Genomic DNA, 26,782 nt, shown 5'->3' with positions numbered 1-26,782 from the left:
ACTGCAGTGAGGCAGTCCTGAAGGTCTACAAATAAGAAAATTGTCTCTAAGTACCCTTTCTCTTGGGTGCTAAGTTAGTAAGAAGGTGGCAGAATGGGTCTGATAAAATTGCCAGAGAGTTAAGCAGTCAATAAATCAATAAAGAATCCCAAATCAGGTCCAAAAGAAGTCTTAATTAAAATAATAATAATAATGACTTAGCTTAGATATTCCTATGGTTGTTTTTTTTGAGCCTTTATGTTTTATGTGTAGTAAATTCTTAGGCTTTCTCTTTGCAGCCTTTAAGGATCAAAATAGTTTTGTTTCTTTTTTTTTTTCCCCAAAACATTATTAAACCTGTAAAGAGCAGACACTTCTCATGCAGGTTCCCAACCTCAGCAGCTGGGTCTTAAAGGAAAACCACGATTCTTTGGAGCATTGTGGTCTAAATGTCAGCTTTTGAGGTGGTATGGAGGGAAGAAACCATGGAAAGAAATAAGTTGAGCATGAGTGAAGGCTTATAAAAGTGAAGCAAGTACTAGCAAAAAGCTAAGAACAGAAGGAAGGAGTGCAGAAACTGGGAAAAAGATTTCCAGGAAGCTAGAGGCTGATACTTAGAACTTGATGGGTTTTATTATGGTATGAAAGGAATGAGAAAGTGTTTCATCGACCTGTGAACCAGGGTATATGACCATGGAGAGGAGCTAGAGCAGTGTGGGTGGGCTGTGGTGTATTGATGGGGTGTATGCTCTCCCATCTCTGACAGATGAACCCCGATGAGCGTTGCTGTGAAATAACCAAAACTGTGACTCTCCCTGGCTATCTGTCTCTGCTACTTTGCTAGTGGTTGCTGCCATGTAGTGAAAAGGGACATGTGCTTGTGCCTCATCCTCTGCCACTCAGCTGTTTTTGTCGGCTGATGAAGCGAACCAGCCAGCAGAGATAGGGCCCCGTGTTGTGTGTGACAGGTGTGCATGGCACATGGGTGACAAGAGCAAGTATGGAGAACCAGAGCTCTTCGAAAGGTAGTGCTTGAAGGATATAATAGCCCCAAATAAAATAAAGAGTCAGGAAGAACAATCTACCAGGTTAGAAAAAGTTGACAGAGCACATCTAGTGGCTTGTAAGGATAAGGTCCGTTTCGTGCTTTCCTGCATGCCTTCCTTATACTGAGGATTGGGATGTATACCTTGGGAAGTCAGGATTTCCTGTGCCCATTGAAGCAAGTCTAATTATGGAGCACTGGCATACTGTTACAAACATGATCTACAGTCCTCAGTTAATTTTTAATCTTTTTTCTAATCTTTTTCTTATGGGGGCTCCAAAAGCCTTTTGCACTGAGATACAGTGGAATAATAAAATGCTAATTTATATTCTCATCCCTGAATTCATTTGTTTGCAGCATCATGCTTCATATTGTGACTTGACTAACTTGAGAATGACTGAAAATATCAGTGGAGAAGTTCATGCAGTTATTTAGAGACAGAGGCTGGAGGTGCTAAAGACCATATGCAGAAAGCAGGGACATTAACATTTTTGCTTTTCTTCTTATGGTAGAAGTAAATAATGCAGGGAGATAGGAGGTTTTTAAAAATCAGGTGATCTTCCATCTGTCACAGTCAACAAGAACTTAAAAATGATAGTGATGGTTGAGTAACATCCTCAGAGAGCCTGGAAAAATTATTCCAAGGGTTCCGTTCTTAAAAAATAAATGAATTAAAGGTGGAAATTGTAGGTACAGGATGGTACCTACAAGTACCACAGCTTACACCTGGAACACTGCTTTTGCAGATACTTCAGTTTTGTCAGTGTAGTGTGGAGTGTTTTTGTTCAAGGAGATTCTTATATTTGTTAATGATGTTTTTTTTTTCTAACACTTGGATATGATTAAGCAGTGGTTGGGTGCTCTTGGAACTGGTCCTTATAGAGGCTTGCCTCTGGAGGCACAATTTAGAGCTCAAATAAAAGGGGATTGTGTGAAAAGGTGATGATCTCTGACAGGTACGGTTCTTTTGTGTTAGTCTGTACAACAATGGGATTGTAGAATGTGGTGATGTCCTCAAAACTCTTGAATTGTTCCTTACTGTTTGCTGGTTTACTTCTTTTTCTGCCCCTTAGGCTGACCTGAAACACAAACATCCCTGCCTCTAAGGGTAATTCAGTGTAGTAATAGTTTTGCTGTTCTATTACATTCTTTGACCTACCCTTGCATTCAGTGTGTGTGTGTGTTTTTTCTCTAGACAGAGTTATTTGTGCATGCGTTTAAGGATCAGCTGGTCAGAAGTGCCCTTTTAGCACTATACACAGCCCGACCCGGCTGTGTCCTCAAGAAACCAGCTGTGCCTAGAAGCAGTGCAGAAGAGAGCGATGACCTAAAGCATCAGAATCATCCTTCTCAGATTAAAAGACAGGACTCTATACCCCATCATTCTGAGTATGATGAAGAAGAGTGGGTAAGTAGTCAGAAAACTCTTGGTTGGCATTGAATCCTGAAACCTAAAAACCAACATAAACAAATGAAAGCTCTACCATTCTTGTCACATTTTGTTGGGGAAAAAATGAGCTCAAAACCTTTAAATAGCATTTTTCAGATATATCTTGAGTTACGGGAACTTCAAATATATACACCTTCCTGAAACTAACTTGAAAAGCTTTCCTTAATACTGTGTGCTTCTGCGCAGTGTATAACAGTGAGGATGATGAGAATCTTCTTGCCCACGCAGGAAAATAGTTGTACTTTACTATTATTTGAGTTGGTTTTGCTGGCTAGGCAGACTTAAGGAGATTGAAAAGACATATACTGATTTGTTGTTGTTCTTGTTTTTTTCCTCTCCAAAAAAACAGTAGTTTAAACATGCATGAAACAACTGTTTTCCCTTAGACCGTTTTCTTAGAGGATATCTGCGATTACATAACAGAATGAAATATGGCTTTTAGATTTGAACATTCTTAGCATATTTTACAAAGATCTGTATTACTTGTGGCTAAGCTTTTTGTAAATTAATTGTTTTGGTGGATGTGTTGATTGTAGGTCTGCTTCTGTTATATATATACACCCTGTTTTTATTCAAGGTATTTTTATTCAGTTTAGGTTCATACGCTTCACTGTATGATCATAAAAGTAAAGGATTCTAGCATATTAATCCATATTGTAAATAATTAATATCTTTGAGCTGCAGTGCCTACACCTGAACTGTAATTTTTATCCATACCATAAAATAAGGGAGCAAGAATATATTTCTTCCAGAGAAAAGAATTATCTTTAAGCCCAAGCATTAAGAAGTCATGAAATTTAAACAATAAATAATTAACTCTTTCTTTTATTTGTCTTCTGGCTTTAGAGTCTTGAATCACTTTTTTGTGTTTTCTCTTGAACCTGAGGGTCTAGAGCATTCCTTCTTTCCTTAAAATGATAGCCAAATTGTTTCATTCTAGCCACTGAGACACTCAGAAAAATAAATATCGCAATAGATTTGACAGACGGGAGAATTAGCATTTTTGTGCAAGTTGTATTTTCATTTAGTACTTCTGTCATTGCAGAGCAGCTAGCTTTACTCTATTTCATTGGTTTCTTATTGATTTTTTTTCTGCCAGATGTTTGCCCCTAATACTACCATACAGAAATGCATCAGTCTGTAGTGATGAATTGATGAATTAGTAAGATTACCTGCTTGGTTAAAATTAAGTGTATCTTTTCTCTGTTTTTTTCTGAGTTAATAAACTGAGTCTGAGTCAGTGTCAAACTTGAGACAATATAAATCTTGGAGAAATTTTTTTATTCTAAATTTGAATCATTAGGCTTCCACTGATTTTCAGTTCTTTCTGACAATGGACATAATGGATAATGTGAGTTTTAATGATCAAGCAGTCATTAGTGTGATGGAAATAGTAAGAATGAGTACACGTAAAATTAAAAAAAAAACTTTATGTATGCTGAGAGACAACTAATTAAAGAAGCAAGTTTTGCTTTGTATGCAGGTTACTATGTTCTCCTTTGTTGATATTTTTTCCACTGTTATCAAGCACTGGAGTTGCTTTCAGTGATTGAAATTTCAGTTTTAGTTTTACCCAAAGTTTAAATCAATCATGTCCAACAACTATTTAGACTGACCCTGTTCCACTCACTTCCAAAGACTGTATCACAAAAGTGAATTCAAGGCAGAGTGTTAAAACAACTTGACAAGATTCCCCCATCCCTGGCATCCAAATTTATCCATAAGGAATAGCTCCCAGCTTCTTAACTGTGCAGGGTGCCCTTTCATTGAGTGAGCAGTTTCCCTAAAAGCCTTCCTCTTCTCCATAGCAATGCTGTGTTGCGCCTTTTGCTTTGATATCAAGTACAGATATTGATCCCACTTTAGCTGACAGCAGTATGGATTGAGCTGTTTATATCTGCACAGTATATGTAGGCAGTAGTAAAGCATTGCTGTTGATGGAAATATTTAACTTGGGTATTAGATTGCCTCTGGATAGATACTCTCATCTTCTCTTGCCAGCTGCTTCTGCTATCCTAGAACCTCCTTGCAGGAGGGAACAAAGCATTTTGTCATGCATAATACAAGAAAAGGTAGGCACATGGACACTTGGAGGTGTTTCTGCTCTATGTTTCTGACTACTTAACTGCTAAGTTACAAAGAACATCAGATGGTGTTTCCAGTAAGTCACGTACAAATACTGTCATGGTTCTGAAATACTGACCCACGTGATATATTCCAAAACACTGTCATATCACAGGAGGGTGTTAATCATGCACATTAGTTAAAATATTTGCTTTACCTATGAGCATACCTCAAAAGGGCCTGAAGGGTTGTATGTGGCTATGAACCCACATTGCATCTTGAAAGAAGCACAGAGTCTCTGTAGCAAATGTAGCACTCTGTAGTTGCTCTGTCAGACTTGCCCAAGTAAAGCATGCAGCTGTATTGGTGTATGTGAAAGGGCCAGTTTGGAAGTAGGAGAGGTCAAGGTGCCATTGACTTGTCTCAGTCTGCTTTACCCCAACAAGGCCAAGCGCTGTTGCAGATTTCCATTTTTCCTGTCATTAGTTTGACTTTAGAGCTTAAAGAAGTGATGAGAGTGAGCCAGAAACCTTTTTTCTCTTGATCCTTCACACCACAGTAGTACCACCCAAGTAGCTCTATCACAACTGCTGGGAGAACTGGTGTCAGGGGTTAAGCATCCCGCTGTGGAGCCTAAGGTCTTGGCACTTCAGTTTATCAAGAAATAACACTTATTTTCTTTTTGTCCCTCACTTCACACAGATGGCTTATTAGAATATCTACTTGAGAGGCTGTGTGTGTGTTTTGTCCTTAACCTGACACATGCTGCAAGATGATCGCTTGTGACATAGTTAGTAGGCAGATTGCCACAGAAGGTGTGCTAGGGTTCAGGAAAACATAGGAATAGAAAGGGGCAAAAAAGAATGTAAAAGGGATGTATTTCCATGGAGAATAACAGGAAGCAGTTGTTTTTCGATAATTGGAGGCAGAAGAACATCATGAATGATACACGCATCTACTTATTGTGTCTGCCTGTGATGATGGCTTTGAATCCTAAGAACCTTTTATCTGGAGAAAGAGCTCTGAAACAGGCCCTTGCTCCCCGTGTTTCACTTCCTCGTAAGTAAAATGGCCAGATGTAGGATAATATAAGTGAGCTTTCTGTCAACAGATGTTTATGAATTTTGCTTCTAAACCCTCAGGGAATGGTTGTGTGAATATTCTATAGACATCATGTTAATGCTGGGTTAGTAGTTAGTTGGCTTACAAAGGGAAGTGTTCTTTCCTAAATGAACAAGAGCTCGTATTTGTGTTCCTTGTGCAATAACTCCAGACGCTCATTAAGAACTAAACACTGTCTGCGTTGGGATTGAACTGCTCCAGCAGAGGGAGGAAAGGGAAATAACATTGCTGCAGCCATGCCGAACAACTTGAGTTCATATAGCTCAGCAACTTCAGTGATGAGAAAAGCTGAAATTCTCTGCCACTCTCCAGTAAAATTTGCAGCTCTTTGAGGCCAGGATTTTTACTTTTTGCAGCACCTCATTGCTCTTCATATAATCATTTTTCCCCAAACTATTGCTTGTGGGTGGTGGAAATCAATCATTTCTTCCATATTCTGAATGTTTTTAGGAACATTTGAGGTATGCATAGGATTAAACTTGTGAAGGAATCTGTACCTGTGCGTTTTTTTTGCTTTAAATTGTTATCTATGCCAGTGAGTTTCAGGTAGTTGGTTTTAAGGGTTTATTTCATGTGTATGGGTGCAGATATTTCCAATTACTGCATTATATGCTCAGTACTTTTTTAAAAAAAATAGGTTTTTGGATTAAATGCTATTCCGTGTGAGAGCTACGAGCTTCTTCCTCATGTAAATCAACAATACCTTTCTCCTGGTGCATGCAAGGCATGCCTTTACCCAGGAAGGGGGACATACCATACTTGTCCGTGATTTCTACATCCACCTGCAACCCTAGATGCCCTTACAGCAGCCCAACAAATTCCTTCCAATTCCAGGTTTGGAAAGCTGGACAAGACGATCTGTGTTGATGTTACAGATTCTGCAGACCTGTGTCTACCTCAGGGTAGGATGTCTGCTTGTCACAGGGTGTGTCCTCAGGTTGAGGGAACAGGGAAAAATGGGATCCCTCAGTCAGGAGAATGGCTTAAGAACTGTGGCATGAAATCGAATGTAAATTTAATGTTAAAAGTTTGCCTTGGTAGCAGTACTTCTTTGCCCTCACCCAACTTCTAAGTCTACAAGTGTAACCACTTAAATGGAAGTATGGTTTGAGTTTTCAGTTGCATTCCTTGACCTTCTCTCGTTCTGTCTTTTTGCAAACTCCATTTTATTCCTCAAGGTCTGATGTGTATGTAATGCTTTTGGCTATTATAATGTCAAAAGAAGATCAGTGATTTATCTTTCCATTTTTAACCCTCAAGCAAACTATGGTTACTCTGCATTAGTGTCATAATGACTCAGTATTAAAGCATGTACATGTAGGGGATTTTAAGCTTTGATTACTACTCTTATGTATTGCCTCATTTCTGTTATGGCTTTTCTTTTATTATTTTTATTGCTTTTTCTTATTCAGCCCTGCAAGAGTAGGTGCAAGAATGTTGATCTCTGCAACATCCAGCACATGAAGGGGGACCCTTCCTGTGTCTCTGTGCCCCGGTTTTGACTGGGATGGAGATCTGCAGCAGATCTTTCACTCCACATTCTCCCCACTCCCCTTTTTTTCCTCTGATTGTACAGGTTTTCTTCTACTGCTCTATTATTTATGTAATTCTCAAATTTATTATAAACTCGGTGAATTAACTCATGGTTGCAGGCTGTGTGTGAGGTGCAGGACAAAACTGAATAGTGTTACCTCAAATGTGTTACGACAGCATAATTTTTACATCTATTTTAGCAGACTAAGATGTGGTAAAATAGAGGATATGTGAAATATCTAGAAGAGGTTGCCAAGTACAATGGCAAAACATGTAGTTGCGCACAAGATTTCATTTAGCAAGGTCTTAAATGTCTATACTGTTACTGCATAATGTCAAATACACAAACTGCTCAGTTCCCCGTGTTTGGACCTAAAACAGATAACTTTGCATGCATATGTAGAGTTTCAAGTACAAGTTTTTTCTGGTATCAAATAAATAAATAAAGTAACACAGTTACAGTTCAAGCATTTAATTTACACTGCAAGAGAGAAGTCCATTAAAAAGCCGTAGATTGAGAAAACCAATAATATGCTAATACCTAATATTTGTGTAATTTTCACATCTCTGTCTATATTTTAAGGTCTTAATAAGAAGCTGATGTTGTCTCTATCTCTTGGTAATGTGCAGCAATAATTATGCTCTTTTCAGGACAGGGTTTGGGCCAACGTTGGGAAGAGTTTAAACTGTGTTATTGCCATGGTGGACAGACTGCTTGAAAAAGACAACAGCAGCAAAACTAAAGAAGGTGAAAGCGACCCTTCAGCAGCAGATTGCAAGGTGTTGCATGCAGGTGGTAAGCAACCTTTTTTTTTTAAACACTGACTAGAGTAAATACAAATAGAAAAAGCCACAGAAAAAAATAAGATAGAGGAGTCAATAGTATCTTTGATGAGAGTGCTGATAGAAAGGTTTTGCACAGCCATAGCCTTGAATGATGGAAGTCTTTATCAAATTGCATCTCAGTTGTGCACTCAAACTGCGTGCTGTGCTCAATTTTTTTGTGCTCCATGAAAACCTTTTGAAACCACAATGTTTTGCTTTGAAAGCTGATGCAGATTGTTTTAGTTTTTTCTTGAATACCATTTTGAGAAAAAAAAAAAAAGGGATGTACCTTAACCCATAGGAAACTCGGATGAAAAGTTGAATATTGTATTTGAGTGTCGTTCTCTCGTAAACCCATCTGCTTTTCTGAAGTGAGATACGGATACATTTTCTCATTTGCTAAAATTAGTTTTTCCTTGAATGAAGAAATTCATCTTTGTCAATACTGAATGCTATGTAGAGTGATTCTATGAGATGGTGCAAAGACAACTTTGCAGCAGGACCTTGGCACCAAACTTCCGATCTTTTCCTATGGCTGCATTCCTCATTAGTCAAGATCTGCTTTGGAAGTCTGACAAGCGACTTCGTAGTGTGAGTGCATGCTGCAACAAATGAAGCAGCTGTTTGGTGATATCCCACATGTAAGGAAAACAGACTCGTGCTATTCATCAATAAATGACCCCCACACCAAAACAAAACACTTTTTATGAAAATAACTGGCTCATTAAAAAAAAAGAAACAAACAAAAATACCTTGTATTTTATCCTATATTTTCCTTCACATTTTCTTTTCACCCTATTTTAATGACTTAATATTATATCAAGGATTTTAATGTTATTAGAATTCTTTTGTATTTTTTTCTCATGTAACAAGAATTTAAGTTTTTTTTTTTTCATCTGCATATTGTTTGTGTAGTTCTGTTGTTTTGTGCAATGGATTTTGGTGGTAATCTTGATATATAAAGCATCTGCAAAGTCAGCATTTCTAACAGTATGAGAGATTTCTTCTGGCATCTTGGAATTCTTATTTTTCAGTGCCAGATATGCTGGACTTGTTTTAAAAGTTTTTGTATGAATAGTCCGGAGACCAGAGTATTTCTCATGTTTGCTTTTGTGAGCGTGTCTAATAGGCAAGTATCCCTCTGATGTTAGAGATACCATCATCTTTGTTTTGTAGTGAAGACTTACATGTACAAAATATCAACACAACTACTTTTTTTTTTGGAGAAGTTTTCCATGTTTTTTCAGACCTTCAGATAAGAAGATAAAAAAAAAATTCAAATAGTTTTTAGAAATTGAACCAAACCATACTGATTTTGTTTAAAAGAAATAAACTGAATATTTGTTCTTGTGCTTAACTCCCTTCCCTTTCCCATTGTGTTAGCTAGCTTTTCTCTATTACTAGCTAAAATTCAGTATGTCTATTAAAAATGTTTTGCATATAAAGCAGTAGTACACTTTCATCCAAACTTCCCCAATGTTACTACAGTGCTATTGTGTGGGAACTTAGAGTTGCATGTGCTGTTCTTATCTGTATTCCAATTGTCAAAATGTCTTTAAGTTACAAAAGAAAATTTGAGACTTCTGTTTTTAACCCAGTCTGGAAAAGTAATGATTTAGGATTATTCTTTGTTTTGGAGGTTTGCTCTCCATAAAAACAAGAGATAGACATGTTTGGCAACATGAACATTTACAGTTTTTTCCCTCAATCTGTTCAACCCTCTGCATATCTCCTCTGTTGTCCTGTATAAGCCATAAAATGTGCCTAACCAGAATCATCAGTCTATTTGAGTCTTTCACTGTAGTTGAAAGCTTTAATTCTTAGTTCTGATTCAGGCTCACATCCTACACAGGCAAACAAAATACTGATTAGAGCTTTTGGCTCGCAAAATCAAAAAACCCTTAAGTTTCCTTTTAAGTATTATAATAAGTTACCAAATGGAATGAAAAGTACCTCTTAGTAAGCAATAACAATAATTGTAATGGTTAGAAGATTAAAGACGTATTTTATTTGGCTGAGAAGCTGCCTTCTGGAGATGACAGGCCTGTGGTGCTGGGATAGATTCTTCTCTTTGATGTATCCCTCACTTCAGGATCTTCTCTATGACTCTTGAATCAGTGCAAATGTTTTTCTATGAGAGTAGGGTCAGTGCATTTGTTGAGTTGTGCTGAGTGTTCTGCAACACCTGATTGTGTGCATAATGCAGAAGATTTGTGGCGGAGATGACTGATTTCATGTTCAGCTGTTTGAAGAAAGCATCATATCCTAATGGTGTTTCATAAGAGCATCATAGCATGACCTTGACAGTTTATAGGAGTTCTGAAGTCATGTAGAAATGGAATTGTTTTAAAATTGCTTTCCTGTGTAGGGCTTGCTTAAAAGCTTTTTGAAGGACTATCCAGGGGTGTACCAAACTTGATCGCCTGATAGTTTTCAAAACCATTGCCTTTGGGTCCAGAATTTTGCACGTTTAACTTCTGTGTGACAGTGTTTTATTTCTCTCTGCGTCTTTCAAGTTTGACGCGAACCCCTGAGGATTCATTATGAAGCACCTACATAGCGTTGAGATACTGTTTGAGGCTATAAATTCTGCCTTAATTTCCTCCGTTTCATATTTGAAGCCTGGATGTGTTGGTACCTAACTTTTTCTTAGATATGAAGTAATAGCATGCTTATGTGTGCAGATACATTTCTAAAATTTTAGCATTTTTAATACATAAAATGCATGAAAATCACATAATGAAAAGTTTGCAATATGTTGTGCTTAAATATTATACCATAATATGAGCATAACCTACTTGAGTAGTACTGCAAGTATATGGGCACGGATCTTTGAGTCTGAAACTGCTTCAGTGCTAAGGCTGATCCTAAGAAAAGTTGTGCTGCTGTTTGTAAGAAATATAACCAATGCGCATGGATTTGATCAAATCATTGAAAAGTATGCCTTAAAGTATGGGATAAAATGTTTGCTTATATTAGTTGAACCTGCCTGTTACCATGGAAAATGTTTATATACATATAACAATGAAAAGATTGCAAAGAATGCATCGCATTCATTTTAGATGGTAGAAAAAGTTATGACAGCAATTTGATGTTTTTGAGCAATAGCATATTCCTGCTACTACAGATGTTACCATAACCTATATTTAGAGTCCGTGAATATAGGTTTATATTTGCAATCTCAATGCTGACATTCTATGGTCTTACTCTTTTTCCCAGCATGCTTATATTTATTTTATGGAATCTTTGTAATCTGAAATATTGGTGGCACCATTTTCTTGTACTTATCTTTCAACATGAGTTGTACCTTCCTTAGCATAACTTTTCATGCAGTCTGACCTTTGAGTGTATTCTTAAGACTGAATTTGAGTTATCAGTTACCAAGGTAACATGCCATGGTTTTATCACTTGCAGAATTATGATTTCTCTGCAGGATAAATCAGGAAGAGTAGACGGATTTTAAAGGAAAGGTTTTTTACCTTTTTTAGCTTGAGACTGGCTTGCTTTGGAGAATTACTTGACAACATTGAATTCTCTCTTTACCTTTGCCTTACTGTGTGGGTTTTTTTTGGAGTTGGAATGTGAAAGCCTGTCCTGGAGAATTAGATGCCAATAAAATGCAGCAGTTTGCTCCTAGGCTTATACAGTCCCTGATGGATCTCCACATCTAGCTGTACTGGTACAAGAGGCTGTTGTTTCCAGCTGCTCTTTGTAACTCTCCATTAGTACTATCAAACCCAGCTGCTCCTCCACTGGCTGTTTGTGTGAGTACTCCCTAACCTGATACATCCAAAATCCACCAAGTTATCTCAAAGAATTTAAACTAACATTGTGGTTGCACGTGGATTTTGCCTGAAGTTAATTATGGAGTCATAAGCTACGCTGCTGGCAGATGAATTGGTCAAGGGTAATCTTCACTGTAGGTAACCAAGATCATTTGGGGAATGATGCCATGTTTCATAGCTCAAATGAAGGATGTTCATGGCCATATTGCTATGGGTATATGTACTTCTTTTTTTTTATTTTTTTTTTTTTTTTTGAGTAATTTTGTACCTGCTGGGGTCTCTGTAATTCTAGATTAAACTCTTCTGTCTTTCAGTGCCCTAGGGAGTCACATCCATCCAAATGCAATTGCCAATAGAAATGTGAAACAAAACTGTCTAGCTTTGATGGCATCTTCAGGAAGAAGGGCATTTACTTGAAAATGTGATTGAGTTGGGAAGATGTAAAATTCTCCTTTAGTCGGCTCCTTAACTAGCAAACTATATTTTGAGGAAATGAACAGTTCTCAAAAACTTACTCTTCCATTCCTTTTCGTTAGATTTTTCTTATTCTCGTAAAATAGTCTTTGAATCAACTCCGATTCCAAAATTTAATGTACTACTTCTGTATTTCCTCTATTATTCTTTTCCCTCTCACTCCTGTATCTTCCTTCTTTCTCTTTTTGATAGGTTGAATAATTGGACTATATGGAGCCCAGAATATAAGATAAACAGTTCAGCAATACTTTCTATCAGTAATTAAGTTACTGACTAAAGCTTTAAAAGTCTTCCTTTCCTTTACCTGTTTAACTCAATGAACAAAGTATTTTCTGAAGACAGAACATCTGGCCGTACAACACTTCCATAGCAAGGTTTATGTTTTGAGTATTTTAGATTAGCTTTAACATTGTCTATTGCTGCTGTCATCTTCTTTTCCTGTTTTCAGTGTGACAAAAGCTGCCAAGACATTAGTATATGTATGATTAGATGGTTTCAACTTTCAGTATTAGTCTATGTGAAAGTATAGGAAGTCTCAGGTGAATAGAATAGATAGAGAAATCTACAAGAATTCAAAATCGTTCCCCATGGCACTAGAATTATGTGGTCGAAGTAGACTGCTGTGATACTAACTGCAGAAATACCAGGAAGACTGATGCAGGTTTGTGATGTTCTGGTAAGAAATGTGGCAGAACTACACGGAGAAAACCTCATCCCTTCTCATGAAACATAGCCCTCATTCTTGAGTTAACTGAGCTCAAAGAGCTAGATGGGAAAAGAAAGGAATAGGAAGCATGCTACTATCCTGGAAGAATAAATTCAAACCGTGTGGGTTACATAGTTCATTCTGTTTGCACCATCTGTTTTTGAGGGGATTGTTACTGTTTTGGGTTGGTTGATTTTTTTTTTTCCTTCCTTTTTTCTTAAGCCATTAAATTTTGTATCACACATTCAATTTGTGGTGATGACACGTCAACTCATTTCTATTGCTTGACCTCTGTTATTTCAATCCTATCACGGGCTTTGCGTATTCAGGTATTAAGGCAATAAGTGATTAGATACTGTAAATGGTTCGGTCTTCAATAGCTGCTGTTACCTCAATTACGGGAAGTGTCTAGGTCCCTTTGTCCTTTTAAAAGTGTGGTGATGTGTTTTCTTCTGCTTTTAATTCCATACTTAGTTTTTAACTTCATACCCTTTAAATTTGAGGTCACTTGAGGCCATCAAAAATTTCCACTGATTTTTAGGTGGTGCAGACAGGAATGATAGAATTGGCTTTTTTCCTCTGTTGCCAGTGTAAACTGAGATAGGAGTGCTGTTGCAAAGCCATAGGGCTTTTCCAGTTTGATTACCAGAACTTTTTAATGAACAGTTCAGCAGGTCTGATGCTGAAAATGCCTTGCGTTTCTGCCAAACTTTATCAAATTTCACATGCAGTTTGACATACTGCAACTTGAATTTTAGCATGTAAAAATGACTAGTTGGGAGCTCAGCAGGTCATTTGCCTGTGCAGGCATGTTAGAATGTGGGACTGCAAGATGTTTTCCAGCAACCATAGAGCAAATCCTCTCATAAATTGAACTTCGACAACTCCGGCGATGGAAGCAGACTAGTAACTCAGCTGCACTAACTCATGTTTTAGTCTCACACTAACTGTATAGAGACAGTATTTCTTCTTTAAATTTCATCCTTTCATTTTCCATCTTAATATGTCTGCCTTGTTTTACTCTCCTATCCAGAAACTGACTAGGATGATTTTTGAAATGAGTTTCCTTGCTTCATCACCAGGCTCTGACTCTGTTTGGATGCTAAATTTTCCATACAGGACAGGCAGCCTTTGTCATCTTAGCAACTTGACAGTTACCTGGTGGTCTCCTTCTAGCTTACATTCTTGCTCCTAATGTCCTTTCTGAAGTGTTTACTCATTCAGTTAATTCTGAAGTGTTCTTGAAAGACCTTTATTTCCACTTTGTTGAGGATGCAAATCTTGCAAGTTCAAGTTAAAATAAATATGACATCTGAAGCATCAGTGCTTCTGTAAGTACTTGAATGTGTTAGACACAAAAGCAATAATTTGTACCATTCCCTTTTTTACATGATTCTGCCAAGCTATCATCAGTCTCAGTAGTAGAAGTCCTCTCCCAGACTCCTAGATGTGTAAGCAGTGCCTGGTAACCACGCAGTACCCTCACACATGAACAATGTCAGAATAAGGTAAATCGGGATGATCTAAACATGAATTTAGATCAGGATTTTAAAGCTCTTTTTGCACATATTATCTCTTGATGAATTTTATTAATATTCCTTATTTATTCCTTGCGTACAAGACAATTTTCCAGTTTATTGAGTTTACTCATAAGCTTCAAAATACAGTGCTTCTTTTTTGTTTAATAAATGTGATTCTCTGATTCAAGGCGCAACTTATAAGCTTCAGTATTTGCTATAAGTGTGTCTGATAGATGTTTAGAGACTTGTGCATTGTTAACGGATAACCATGTTTTTAATCCTGCCTGGAGTATTTGCAATAGGATAAACATCATAACAACTGACATGCAGTGATTTTTAACACAGACCAAAGATACGGAGCATCTATGAAGATTTCTCCTACACTTTTGTCCTTTCAAAGACCTTGGTCTGTCATAAACTTGCTTTTATCTAAATTTTCTTTAAAATAGAAGGACAAAATGAGAATATATTTGTCCATTCATAAATGTTCTATTCTCAAGTAACAATGCAATCCTTCTTAGATTTGCTAACTAGCTCCACCTTCTGGGGCCTGGACATCCTTACTGGTTGTGAATAGAAATTTTCAGTGAAAACATGCACTAAATTGATTGTTTTAGATAATTATCTGGGGGTATTGTATTCTCTCCTCTCCTGATGCCAAGTACAATTCTATTTTATATTATAATTTATCTTTATTTATCCAATAGGGTAAGATTTCCACCAAATTGATGGGTTTTATTGTATTCTACAAAGCAAAGTACATATGAAAGTAAAGTTCTCTATAGAGAGTAGTCACTGCATGGTTTTCTTGGTGAATTTAAGTATTCAGTAGGATTTATTTTTCATGCAATTAGCGTGACTGTCATTCAATACAAAATTGGCCTTGAGAATTCCAAATATTTGAATTCCTTCTTAATGCAGCTGTCATTGACAAAAATTGCTTATACTAGTAATACGATCAAATAAGTCCCATTTTTATCTTTGTAAAGCACTACATTTCAATCATAATCTTAGCAAAACAAAAACAACAGACAACTGATCTTGAATCTTTGCAGCACAAGGTACGTGCAAAAATCGTAACAGAAGGTAGTTATTGGTGGTTTAGTGCCAATCTGGAAGGCTGTGTGAAGCAGAATCCACTTACATTTGTTCTGGGTCCAGTATTATTCAATATTTTCACTACGGACTTGGCTTATGAAATATAGATGATGCTTATAAAATTTGCAAATGCTTAAGGCTGGGAGAGGCTTTAAGCACCATGGGAGCAGGATTAGAATGGATGTTGATGAAATGGAACGCTAAAATATTAGGATGCAGTTCAGTAAGGACAAGTATAAAGTTACGTTCCTAAAAAAAGCAGAAATGCATGATGTGGATTGCCTGGTTAAGTGGCAACTCAGTAAAAAAAAGTTCCAAGTGTTACCTGAATTTTGTGGTCATTATATGACCACCTCTTCTATGAAATGAGTTGGTAAAGCTTCTAAGTACTATCCACATAATCTGAGTTGTAAAAGCAGGTTCATGAAGTGTATCTAGAACAACGAAATCTTCTTTTCTCTTGCCCTAGCCGTCAGTGTACTTGGAAGATCCTTGTCTGTGTCTGCATCCTGCTATGCTTTCCCATAAGAGTGGGGCATCTGTCTGTTGGCTGTGCCTTCAGGTCTACTTATTAAATACTTTTTAGAGTGGCTATGTATGATCTTTTTCATTATTTGCTCGAGTACGAAGCAGACAAGAAATTATTTTCTTATCACTTACAGATCTGTTTGCTGGTTTAGCATACATTGCCTTTTAATCTCATTCTGTTGCAATTGCTTTCATTGGCATATATTCATTGATTAATTTAGTAAATTACTATAATTTAAGGCTACAAAGGAAAATTTAGATCATGTGATCAACCTAGTCTGAATTCCAGTATGTTGTCTACCTTATTTTAAAATTCAATTAGACTGTGTCTTACAGCAGCCTCCAGCCTTTGGTTGTTCTTTTGCTTTTATTCCCTTTAGTACTCTTTATTTTCTCTTCATAAAGAGCAGAAATCAAGTTTCTGTTCAGTCTTTTTGATAGGCTTAAGAAGTTTAAACCCTAAATCTTGGTGGCTCTCCTTTTCAAGCTCTCTATTTTTCCAGCAGTCCTTAAAATGGATACACCAGATTTTGGCATGCATTGTATCAATACTGTTTTTGTCAGTGACATATAAAATTAACTTTTTGCTGCAGCATGGGACTGCGGATGGCTTATGTTCTGTTTTCTTCATGATGGGTCTAACTTCATAACTGCTGTTTTCCAGGGAATGGTTTTTCAGTCTGTATTTCTTACACTGAAATATGTATGCCTGTATTAAAACACATTTTGTCTCACCATATAGACACTGTTTGCAAAGCAATCCAAGTTGTTCTGACTGCTCTGTCCTTATTCTTATTTCTTCCTTCCTACACCTTAATTATTTCGCAGTTCCTCCTGGCTTTCAAAGTCCTCTCCAGTTGTCTTGGCTACAGTTTTATTCATTTCCATATTTTTCCATAGCATAGCCAAATTAACTTTGCAGCAGACAGCTCTGTGTTCCTGTCTAAAGAACTTCTTTAGTACTAATGAGTCTCTCACTGGCCTGGCTCAGAATGTTACCTGAAACAATGTGCTGTTATCTTCCACCTAATTACAATTTAAGTGGAGCAGGTTTTGATTATCAATAATACTTAATTACACTAATCTACACAAAAACAAAACAAAACACCTTAGTGATGGGCACTACAAAGTCATTTGCACTTCCTATTTTTGTATAGATTTTTCTGGAATGTCAATTTCTGTCTTTTCAAACTATAACAATATAACTGAGATGTAGATTCTGAAGCAGGGTTATTTTTTTTATTTGCTCAGTGCAGGGGGGTGTAGGCAAAACTATAGGTAACTACAACGCAGGTCTGTTTTTATTAAATCTCGAAAAATTCAGGAACAGCTTGGGTAATTGGTCAAGTCTGAGTAAGCTATTCTGTTTTTTCTCCATTACTCATTATCACTTTCTTTAATTTCTAATGTATTAAGTAGTAGTGTTTTTTTCATGTGTTTCATCAGCTTGTTTTTTCTGATACTTCTCAAATACATTTTAACAGCAAAGCATTATAGAGTAGTTCAAAATCTGTCTGCTCACAGTAACTCAAACAATAATGAGTTCAGTATGTCTATTTAAAGAGAAAAATACAGAGATAAGCTAGAAAGAAATGAGACTTGAAGGTGTTAGCATCTTTCAAGCCTATACATTAAACAGATAATATCCTTCCCAGATATCTATTTGTTCTTCTATTTTGCCTCCCAGCATGCATTTTTTTCTTAAATACAGGATGTCCCTGTTTTTCAGTGGTGTTTTTTTTTTTTTTTTTTGACTGCATTTCATTTGCTTAGATACAAGGTTGTCAAAGAACAAGGTTGGAAAGAATGGGAGATTCTTCATCATATTCATCTTGTGCTAAACGAGTTTTTGCTTGTATATCTAAGTTTGGTGTACAACACTTTAATGCAAGCTTTACCGACAAGTTAGGTCTGTTAAAAAGTTGTTTCAGGATACAGTTGAATTCAGGCCAGGGATATAATCCCAGTCTTGGTGCTAAGCTAGAATCCTTCCTTTAAGCATAACCTCTAGCGATGTTTGCAACACCACAATGGTTAGGATAGAGCTTCAGCGTTGGCTAAAGCTCTAGGACAAGCTAGACAGCCACTGCAGGCCTCTCTCCAGTCCAAAAAAGATTTTTACTACAACTTTTCTGCTTTTGAGCTAATGATCTGTCTTGTTCTAGGTGACTGGTATGAACAACTTTATCCCTTGGTGATTACGCTGAAGGACTGCATGGGAGAGGTGGTGACCAGAGCGAAGCAGTCAATGGCGTTTGTCCTGCTCCAGGAACTTGCCTGTGGCTTGCCACAATGTTTGATGCTGACCCTGAGGAGAGACATTGTCTTCAGTCAAGCAGTAGGTTGTCTTATGTCACTTATATCCTACTGTAATGGCTATTTTGATGATGCTACTATAATTGACCATACTATGTCTCTGTGTGTGTTGTTCTTTTGCCTGGCTTATCACAACTTTTTCATGTATTTTCCATTACATCCACCTAAATATTTTATAATGTGATAAAGAAAGGAATAGTAAATGGAAATCCATAGTAACTGAATCATCGAGTCACAGAAATAGGTCTGCTGTGAACTGGAAGACATTATCTAACCTCTCCGCTTCATCCAAAGAAGAGATCTGTAAAGCTATTTTTTGTAGTCTTCCCAGGTTCCTACAGGTTCTTACGCCAGTATTCTCACGTGGAAGTAAGGACCTCAAATCTAGCCTGAACATTCCTTGCTGCTATTGAAGCTAGATATTTTTTCTCCTGGTCACTGTGAAAATGAATAACAGACCATTGGTTTTCCATTTGTATCAGTATTTTATGTGTTTAAAGACTGTCAGCCTGCCTCTTCTCAGACTAGTCTTCTCTTGGTAAATAACTCAAGTTCTTTTGATCCTCTCCTTTAGATGTTGTTTTCCAGATAGACTGATTATTTAGAGAGAATCTAATTTCTTCCTCAAGTTACATGTTTTTCCCAACATAATTAAGGAGTTAGGGAACGATGGCCAAGGAGATATGTTCACATTAGGTGTCTAACTGCTTTGAAATCCATCATAATTCGTATCCTTGCATGTTTATAGTCTGCTAAGAGAGGTCCTGGTCGTGTTTATTCCATTGTAAATAACACAATCCCATAAAACAAGTGAAATTTCTGTAATATAAAATAAGGGAGTATTTGGGGTAAAAAACCTCGGAAATACTATTGTGAAATCATGTATAGTGTCACTACATAGAAATATCCAAGTTATTTTCACAGATATATAAATATTACTTCTGTAGTGTACAATGATGGCAAGCCTTGTTTTCACTGTGATTGCAAAACATATGTAATTCCATTTTTTTTTTGTCTTTATAGCTTGCTGGATTGGTCTGTGGGTTTATAATCAAATTGCACACGAGTTTACATGATCAAGGATTTTTACAACAGCTTCATACTGTTGGGTTACTTGTGCAATATGAAGGACTCCTTAGCACATACAGTAAGTATTGTTCTTGGACAAAACTCTTTATGCATACACACCAGACACTTACCCAGGAGTTTTAGATTTTAACTCGTGTTCCACTCCAGGAATTTGCCTTACTGAATCAGAAAATATTACCCTTAGGAGACAGTAGGCTTCTATATAATAGCACAATTGACAGTGTTGCCAACTCTACATCACAAATTACTTAGATTATTTTCAATCTCTCAGGGAACGCTAGCTGCTAATTCTTCTGCACAGAGTGCGGATCTACATTGCCTTAAATACAGGAGATGGGCTTCATCAATGCAGCTAGGGAAACTTTTGATTTTAATACATCCTGTTTTCATTTGTATAGGCACTTGGTCTGACCCAAAAAAGCAGCTTTATAAAGCTAACCCAAACAGCACAGTTACTGACCCTCTCTCTTGTGCTCTGACCATGTCAGTACTGGTGAATATACCCTGAAAATTGTTTAACGCCTGACTTGTTATAAGTGCCATCATTTTATATCTATTTTTGAGGACATTTGGAGAGAGTAATTGCAGTTCGCTTCAAAAAGCTTTGAACTAGATGTGTTGGAATCCTTCCCCAAAATAGAGATTTTGAAAAAAGTAGAGGGATTTAGCATTTGTGCAGTTCTTTGCTGCATAGGCAATTACACCTCCTCATTTGGAGATTGCTGTCAGACTCCTTTCTGCATGATGGTCACTGTTACTCTTAAAACCTTTGTCCTCCACCAGCAGGACAGTCTTTAAAAAACACTTTCAAAATAGAATAACGTCAGAAAGGCCATTTTTCTCTATGCACACGTAAAGCAGACTGATTTTCAGAGGTGCTTAATACTCAGTTATCTAGGCCACAGAGAATTGTCAGCAGTTCTAAAAATCAGACTGCTTTTATGTAGGTTACTCTAATGTGGATTTAGGGCTGTGATTTTGAGATGCACAGACTGGGAAATACAATCCACATATTGCCTTAATATAACCTATTCAGTGACTGATGTCTTCTCTGTTAATAACCCTGTAATCTTTCCATACAGGTGAAGAAGCGGGGATGCTAGAAGACATGGCTGTGGGAATTTCAGATTTGCAGAAAGTGATGTTTAAAGTCATTGAAGCCAAATCAGAAGATTTTTTGCCTATTATAACTGGAAGGCGGTAAGAACTTTGTTTCTTGAAGCACATGGCAGGTAGCTTTAACCGTTAGCACATGAAAATGCAGATAATGTTTTTTTTTTTTTTTTTTATTGCTGAGTTCTATTATATGGAAAGTGCAGTAGTTTGCCTCTTCATGAGTCAAATGGACATGTAATCGAGGTAGTAGGGATTTGTAAAGCTAATAGTAGTATGGGCTCTAGGTTACTTTCCTGATTAGCACCTTAAAGTTCCAAATATATAACACAAATTAATCACAAGTGCCTGAATTGCATGTTGAGTTTCTGTTGCATTTTTTGTATCCAGACACTGAATCAAAGAGAAGTGGCAAGGTTAAATATTTACAAAAGTGTATTCTAACTGAAAATACCTTGTTTTTGAGGCTACCAAAACTTATTTTTCAGTGTGAGAAATGAAATTATGTTTCTAAGAGCTAAAGCTTGATTGTCTTGAGATGGAAACTGAAAGACTCTGGTGCCAATTTTATTTGCTGAAGATCATTTAGAACGTATGTAACATCAGAAGTCCTTACACGAAGCCACTGATACATTATGCATCATGCATCTCACATAAGCAATGCTGAATATCAGGGCATAAACTGAAATAGTTCATTAATTGTGGCTACAAGAGGGTTAAAAAGATTGTTACACATGAGGAATGAGGTTTTCATCTTCATTATTATTCTAGTCTGAAGCCCCAAATGTTTTTACTTTTGCAGAAATCACTTCCTTAATAGTATCATTATTCTTGAGTTGACTGTAAATTAAATTCAGCTAAAAGCAGCAACTTTTAAAAAAGATATTTTTTCTCTGAAGGGGGCTTTCACAACTGATTTACTTAATTATTCTGGATGATTCACTCTCATCCTATGGGCCTTCCGAGAAGGGATTGAAATAAATAGCAGAAAGGCCAGAGTATGATAGGCAACACATCGGGAGTAATTAAGAATAATTATGGTGTGTAGATAAAACAGAAGAAATACATCCTTTGTAAATCACACCAGTCAAACATCTTGAAAAATCTAGCAGCTACATTTACTGGCTTGCTGCCATTACTGCGGTACACTGAACTGTCACACCAGGAGGTCCTGCTTTTGAAAGACTTGAGCTTTAAGCTGCCTCAGGCATTCTGGATTGATAGAATAGTCAGTCTTTAGGAAGAAGAGTTACTGCCTATGATTGCTGTACTGTACTTACTGGCAGGTGTTCACTTGATGGAATTGGTATCAGACTAAAAAAAAAAAGTTTTAAGACTTGTTTGGGGCCCTATTATTTTAGAGCTGTGATGAGACAGCATTGAAAGTCGTACATAAAAAGAGGAGATAGTGGAAAAAACAAGTATTTTCTAATTGACGTTTAGAGAATCCACAATTTTTGGATTGTTTCAAATCTAAAATTAAACTTAAATACTGTAGAAATGCAAGACAGAACATAAAACTACCAGTTCTTAATTTGCAGAGACAGAGTATTCACTTGCAATTGTTTTTTGAGGGAAGTGCTGAAGACTGAGATTCTACATATGAAAACAAATCAATCCAAAGAGTGTGGTGTTGAGTAGTAATGTGCTGACCTGCCGATGTGGGTGGCTGACCCTGGCCATCCAGGTGGAATTGAGTTTAGGCACTTGAGTTCTTATATTATGGGCAAAAGTAGTTAACACTTACATTGTATTAAAGAATTTTATAAAAGTATTGGGTTGTGTGCATGAACTTCTGAGTCATCACAGGGTTTGATTTAAAAAAAAAAAAAAAAAGCTTTCAACTAAGTGCATGATCAGACCGGGACTTGCAGCCACATTGAAGTAGTCTAAATAGTTGTCACTTTCCTGGATAAAGGGCCCTGCTGAAATGCGATGACTTTGTGTTTCTTTTTTTTTTTTCTTGTTGCAAAGCAAAGATAGTGTAAATGACCTGTTCTGTGTTTATGGACAGAGCTAAGTGTGCACTTGGAGGTGACCGCAAATAGCTACAGAGTCCATGGCCCTCACCTGTGTGTGGGGGTAGTTGTTAGAAGCTTTCTTACAGGTCTGCAAGTGGTTTTCTGTCCTCATATATGATGATAACAAATATTTGAGAACAAGGCAAATAAAGTTAGACAGAATTACTCTTAAACAGTCATGTTTTACTGAAACAAACAAATGTGGAACACCTAAACTTATATAATTAGTCCTGAAATAGGTAATTTATTTTTTACCCTCTTAAGCACACTGGGTTTCCCTACTCCTTCCCCCCCCCCCCCCCCGCCCCCCCCGTGGAGATCTTTAAATGTTAAAAAATCATGTAACAATTCCTTGGTTAGCCACCTTCTCATTGCTTATTGTAGTGGCCTTATTATCCATCACATGCCAAAACTGCCTAGTATCTCTGCACTGAAACTAGCCATAAGAGAGAGATACTAAGTGACAATAAGATTTATTATTTTATTACTGTTTCTTACTGCAGTAGAATCATAAGACCTGTAAAATGTTGGGAAATTCATGTCAAACAAGTCCTCCAGTTTTCAGTACTTTGATTTTTTTTTTTTTTTTTCCTACCCTACCTGACTTAGGAACCGTTCCCAGACTTCCAGACTTGCCAGACAGCTCCCTGTCACAGTCTAGTAGTGTTCTTCTTAAGTGATGAGAACTGGGTTGTTCTTATTGCACAACTGGTGAAAGATTTTTAAAGCCTACCAAGGATTATATTTGGGACTTGTGTAAATTTTAATTAAAAAAAAAAAAAAAAGTAAGGGGAGGGTAGGCTCTTAAATGCTACAGACGTTAATTTGTCGTGCCTAAAGGTCAACATTTTTCGATGTTCTTTGACACGTTGAAAGATTTGTAGTGATTTTTGGAAGTGTGAAATGTTGCAATGCAATGACTTAATGACGTTTTTGGTTAAGTAACGTACATTCTTTAAATTAGACTAAACCAACATCTCTTCTCAACCTCCTGAAAGTGTTCTATGACAGGAAAACGTTCTGGTAGCACTTCACAGCAGCTAGGAATTACAAGTATGCGGGCTGGGAATGAATATTGCTATACAAAGATCATTTTCACAGAGTTCTTTACTGTCATCCTTGCTAACTCTGTGTTTCCTTCACATGGATTAATTAATTAAATAAAACTCAAACCAAATACAGTTCTACTCCTCACGGAAGTTTGTTGTTGTTTCCCTCATCTGAGACGCATATCCTCCATTCGTAACTTGATAACCGCCCCAGTTGGAAGCATCTGGCATTTACTCAAAGACTACACGCTAGTTCTAGCCCATGCCAAAGCACATGACAACAGCCTAGCCACAAGCAATTACACTTCAGTCACAAGTCTGTACTTGGACCCATTTTATTTTGTTGAGCAGGACAGGGGGTTCAAACACAACCTCTACCTTTCCTAAGCTGAAGCATCGGTTCTAAGATAGGTTCACTCATCCATCCAACTTGCTGAGGATGTCAGAGCCAATCCTCATTGAAGAGTCATTGAAGAAACTGCCATTGTTCTTCAGGGTTTTCTGCCTTTTCTTCCCAAAGTTCTACACATGGGTAGTCAAGATTATATTTTAATTCTTTAGCAAACACGTGATAGATTGAAATAAGGGTGTGAGGGATTTTGTGATTATTTTACTACATGCAAAGCAGTATTATTAAAAAAGATAACTAGATAAAGTCAAAAGAACAAACCCCATCCTTTTTCATCTTAAGTTTGCATGCACACATTGTGTGACGTCATAGGCCTAGTTTTCACAGGTAGGATATAGATCCTCCTTCCCTACCACCTCTGTAATAATTTTCCTTCTTGATGCTGTACCGAAGTGTGCTCTGCAGGAGAGAAAGTTTAAGTTTTTGGTATCAGTTGGCCCTCTTCAAATGATTAAAATTTCAAAGTCTGCAAGACAAATGGATCTGCTCCTGGTCTGTTCTTTTTTACTACACCAATTTCTCTAATAATAGAAAGAAAGCTAGCAGCATGCTATTGTTTCTATCATGTTAGTTCAGACATCAATTGTCAACACCGGTAGAATTCAACTTGAGGGTTCCACAATAAAGGACACGATCAGAAACTGGACTGGCAGCCAAAGTAGCATATTTTTAGTGAAGTCAAACAAAACACAACATGAAAACAATACTGTTACATCTCATCCGTTCTCCTAAAATAGGATCCATGTTTGGGTAATGAGCCTTTAATTATTATCTTCACAGAGTCTATTTTGTAATTCGTGATGCTTTCTATCCCTAAGGAAAAAAATCCAGACACTGAAGGAGATGGATATTTTGGTTTGGGCTTTTCTGAAGAGTTTGCTCCATACAGGCCATATTACATTTAGACTGGATACAGGGTTCAAGTTGTGGCTTCTGAAATGAAGTTGTTTTTGTAATTCAGTGAGATGCGCTTTAACAGTTGAGGTGTTCACACTGATACTGTGGTAGCAGAAGACTTTTCTGCTGATTCCACTTTTAGTCCTATTTTCACTTCAGTGAAGAAGTCAGTATGAAGAGCATATAATCATATATACCTTTTATTTCCCTATAAGTTTGTGCTCTTAAAACAAGTCAGCTGAGTCTTCACATTTTGTGCTTTAACACAAGGGGAAAAAAGGAAACTGATTGATATGTCTAAATGTTCTCTGTAACTTAGGAAGGTTATAATTTCAAGCAAACCAATCAATATTCCTATCCTTATTCTTCCTTTTATTTTTCCTAGTGAACATTATGTTATAGAGGTCCAGCTTCCAGCAAAGATGTTTGAGCTGCTGCCACAAGAGATTAAAGAAGGAAAGCTACTTCGCATGTATCCAGTACTCTTTAATGTTGGAATCAATGAACAGCAAACACTTGCAGAGAGGTAAGAAGACACTTTCAGAAAAATGTTTCATTTTCTATCTGAGTATGCTGTGTTAGTACAAGATATCTCTCATAGGATTACAAAGAAATCTTTTCGTTATTTGCTCTTGGACCATTCCAGCTTGACTTTGTGTGTATTTTCAAAAAGTATTAAAGGAAATAAGTACAAGCTATGGAGCAATGCAAAATAATGAAAAAGGCCAAGTAAAGATAAGGCTGTATGTGGGACTTAGTCTGTTTATTTCACACAGTCAACACCAAGTTTTCCTTGGATACAGATAGGGAATGGATTTCTAGTTCACACGGATAAATCTTAATGTGCAGTACTTTTGGCCTTTTCAAACAGAAGTTTGAAAATTCCAACTTCTTACCATTTTAGAGGTGGAGTTGAACAAATTGTAAACCATAAAGAGAACATTTTTCTCAACTTCTTAGGTTTGATTTTTTTTTTTTTTTTTTTAGACAAGGTTGAGGGGCGTTAGTTATTTGCATAGAATATGTTAGTAATATGCCTCTGGAAACATGAAGGCTGATGTTAAAATTCTAATATGCTAATACTAGTCCTCTGAAGGGATTGCTGTAAACTAATTTATCACTGCAATGTTAGTCAAAGTTTCACCAACCTACTAATTTTCTGTCCCAAGAGAAGGTTAGCTGTTGGTCATGTTAAATTACAAAGCTTGTACAATGCTAAAATTGCAAGGTGGACATCATTTTTTCTTTAACTGTTTTTTTTTTTTTTTTTTTTTTTTAACAGAGCGTAATATGTTCTTTTAGGCTGTATTCAAACAAACTCAAAAAACTACATACTCAAAACCAAAAGCACTCTATGCGTAGGTGGGGAAATACATGGAGACAGAGAAAATTTGTTAACCTGGGCAACAGACAAGAAGTTAAGCACAACTGGAGTTTGATATCATGTCCTTTGTAGACAGAGGAGTAGAATGAGACATTTAAGGAAGATTTCTAAGGAATGCAATCAGGTAGCTGTGTGGATATCTTGGGGAGACTTCTCTCAGTTGTGAGTGGTGAAGTGTGGGAAAACTTAATTATAAAATTTGAATGGGAGATGAAGGCTGAATCAGAAGACAAAGGTAAAAGTTAGCATTTTACTAGAGGAAAAAGAGGTGAGTAGCTCTCTATAGAGCTTGCAATGCTCTTGAAAATGAAAATAGTTTATTCTTGATGCCATAAAAAAAATGAAAAGCGGTTTTATGGGAGGAGTAACACAACC

The 26,782-nt window shown here is 36.9% G+C and overlaps 1 protein-coding gene across 24 annotated transcripts in view; it reads left to right on the top strand.

Annotated features, from left to right (window-relative positions):
* Window positions 1-26,782, top strand: part of INPP4B (inositol polyphosphate-4-phosphatase type II B) — a 379,692-nt gene that overhangs the window by 233,987 nt on the left and 118,923 nt on the right. For all 24 annotated transcript variants that reach the window (XR_011096138.1, XR_011096139.1, XR_011096137.1 and 21 more), the window contains 6 exons: window positions 2,220-2,432; window positions 7,845-7,989; window positions 18,295-18,467; window positions 19,469-19,592; window positions 20,617-20,734; window positions 25,409-25,549. Coding sequence is in view for 21 of the 24 variants with exons in the window: in XM_068680804.1 (XP_068536905.1) it covers window positions 2,220-2,432; window positions 7,845-7,989; window positions 18,295-18,467; window positions 19,469-19,592; window positions 20,617-20,734; window positions 25,409-25,549 (914 nt within the window). In the remaining 3 variants the exon portion in view is untranslated. The remainder of the gene's footprint in view (window positions 1-2,219; window positions 2,433-7,844; window positions 7,990-18,294; window positions 18,468-19,468; window positions 19,593-20,616; window positions 20,735-25,408; window positions 25,550-26,782) is intronic.

This window comes from Anas acuta, chromosome 4, assembly GCF_963932015.1.
Source record: "Anas acuta chromosome 4, bAnaAcu1.1, whole genome shotgun sequence".
Classification (NCBI taxonomy): Eukaryota; Metazoa; Chordata; class Aves; order Anseriformes; family Anatidae; genus Anas; species Anas acuta.
This window is presented reverse-complemented; position numbering and strand designations above follow the sequence as displayed.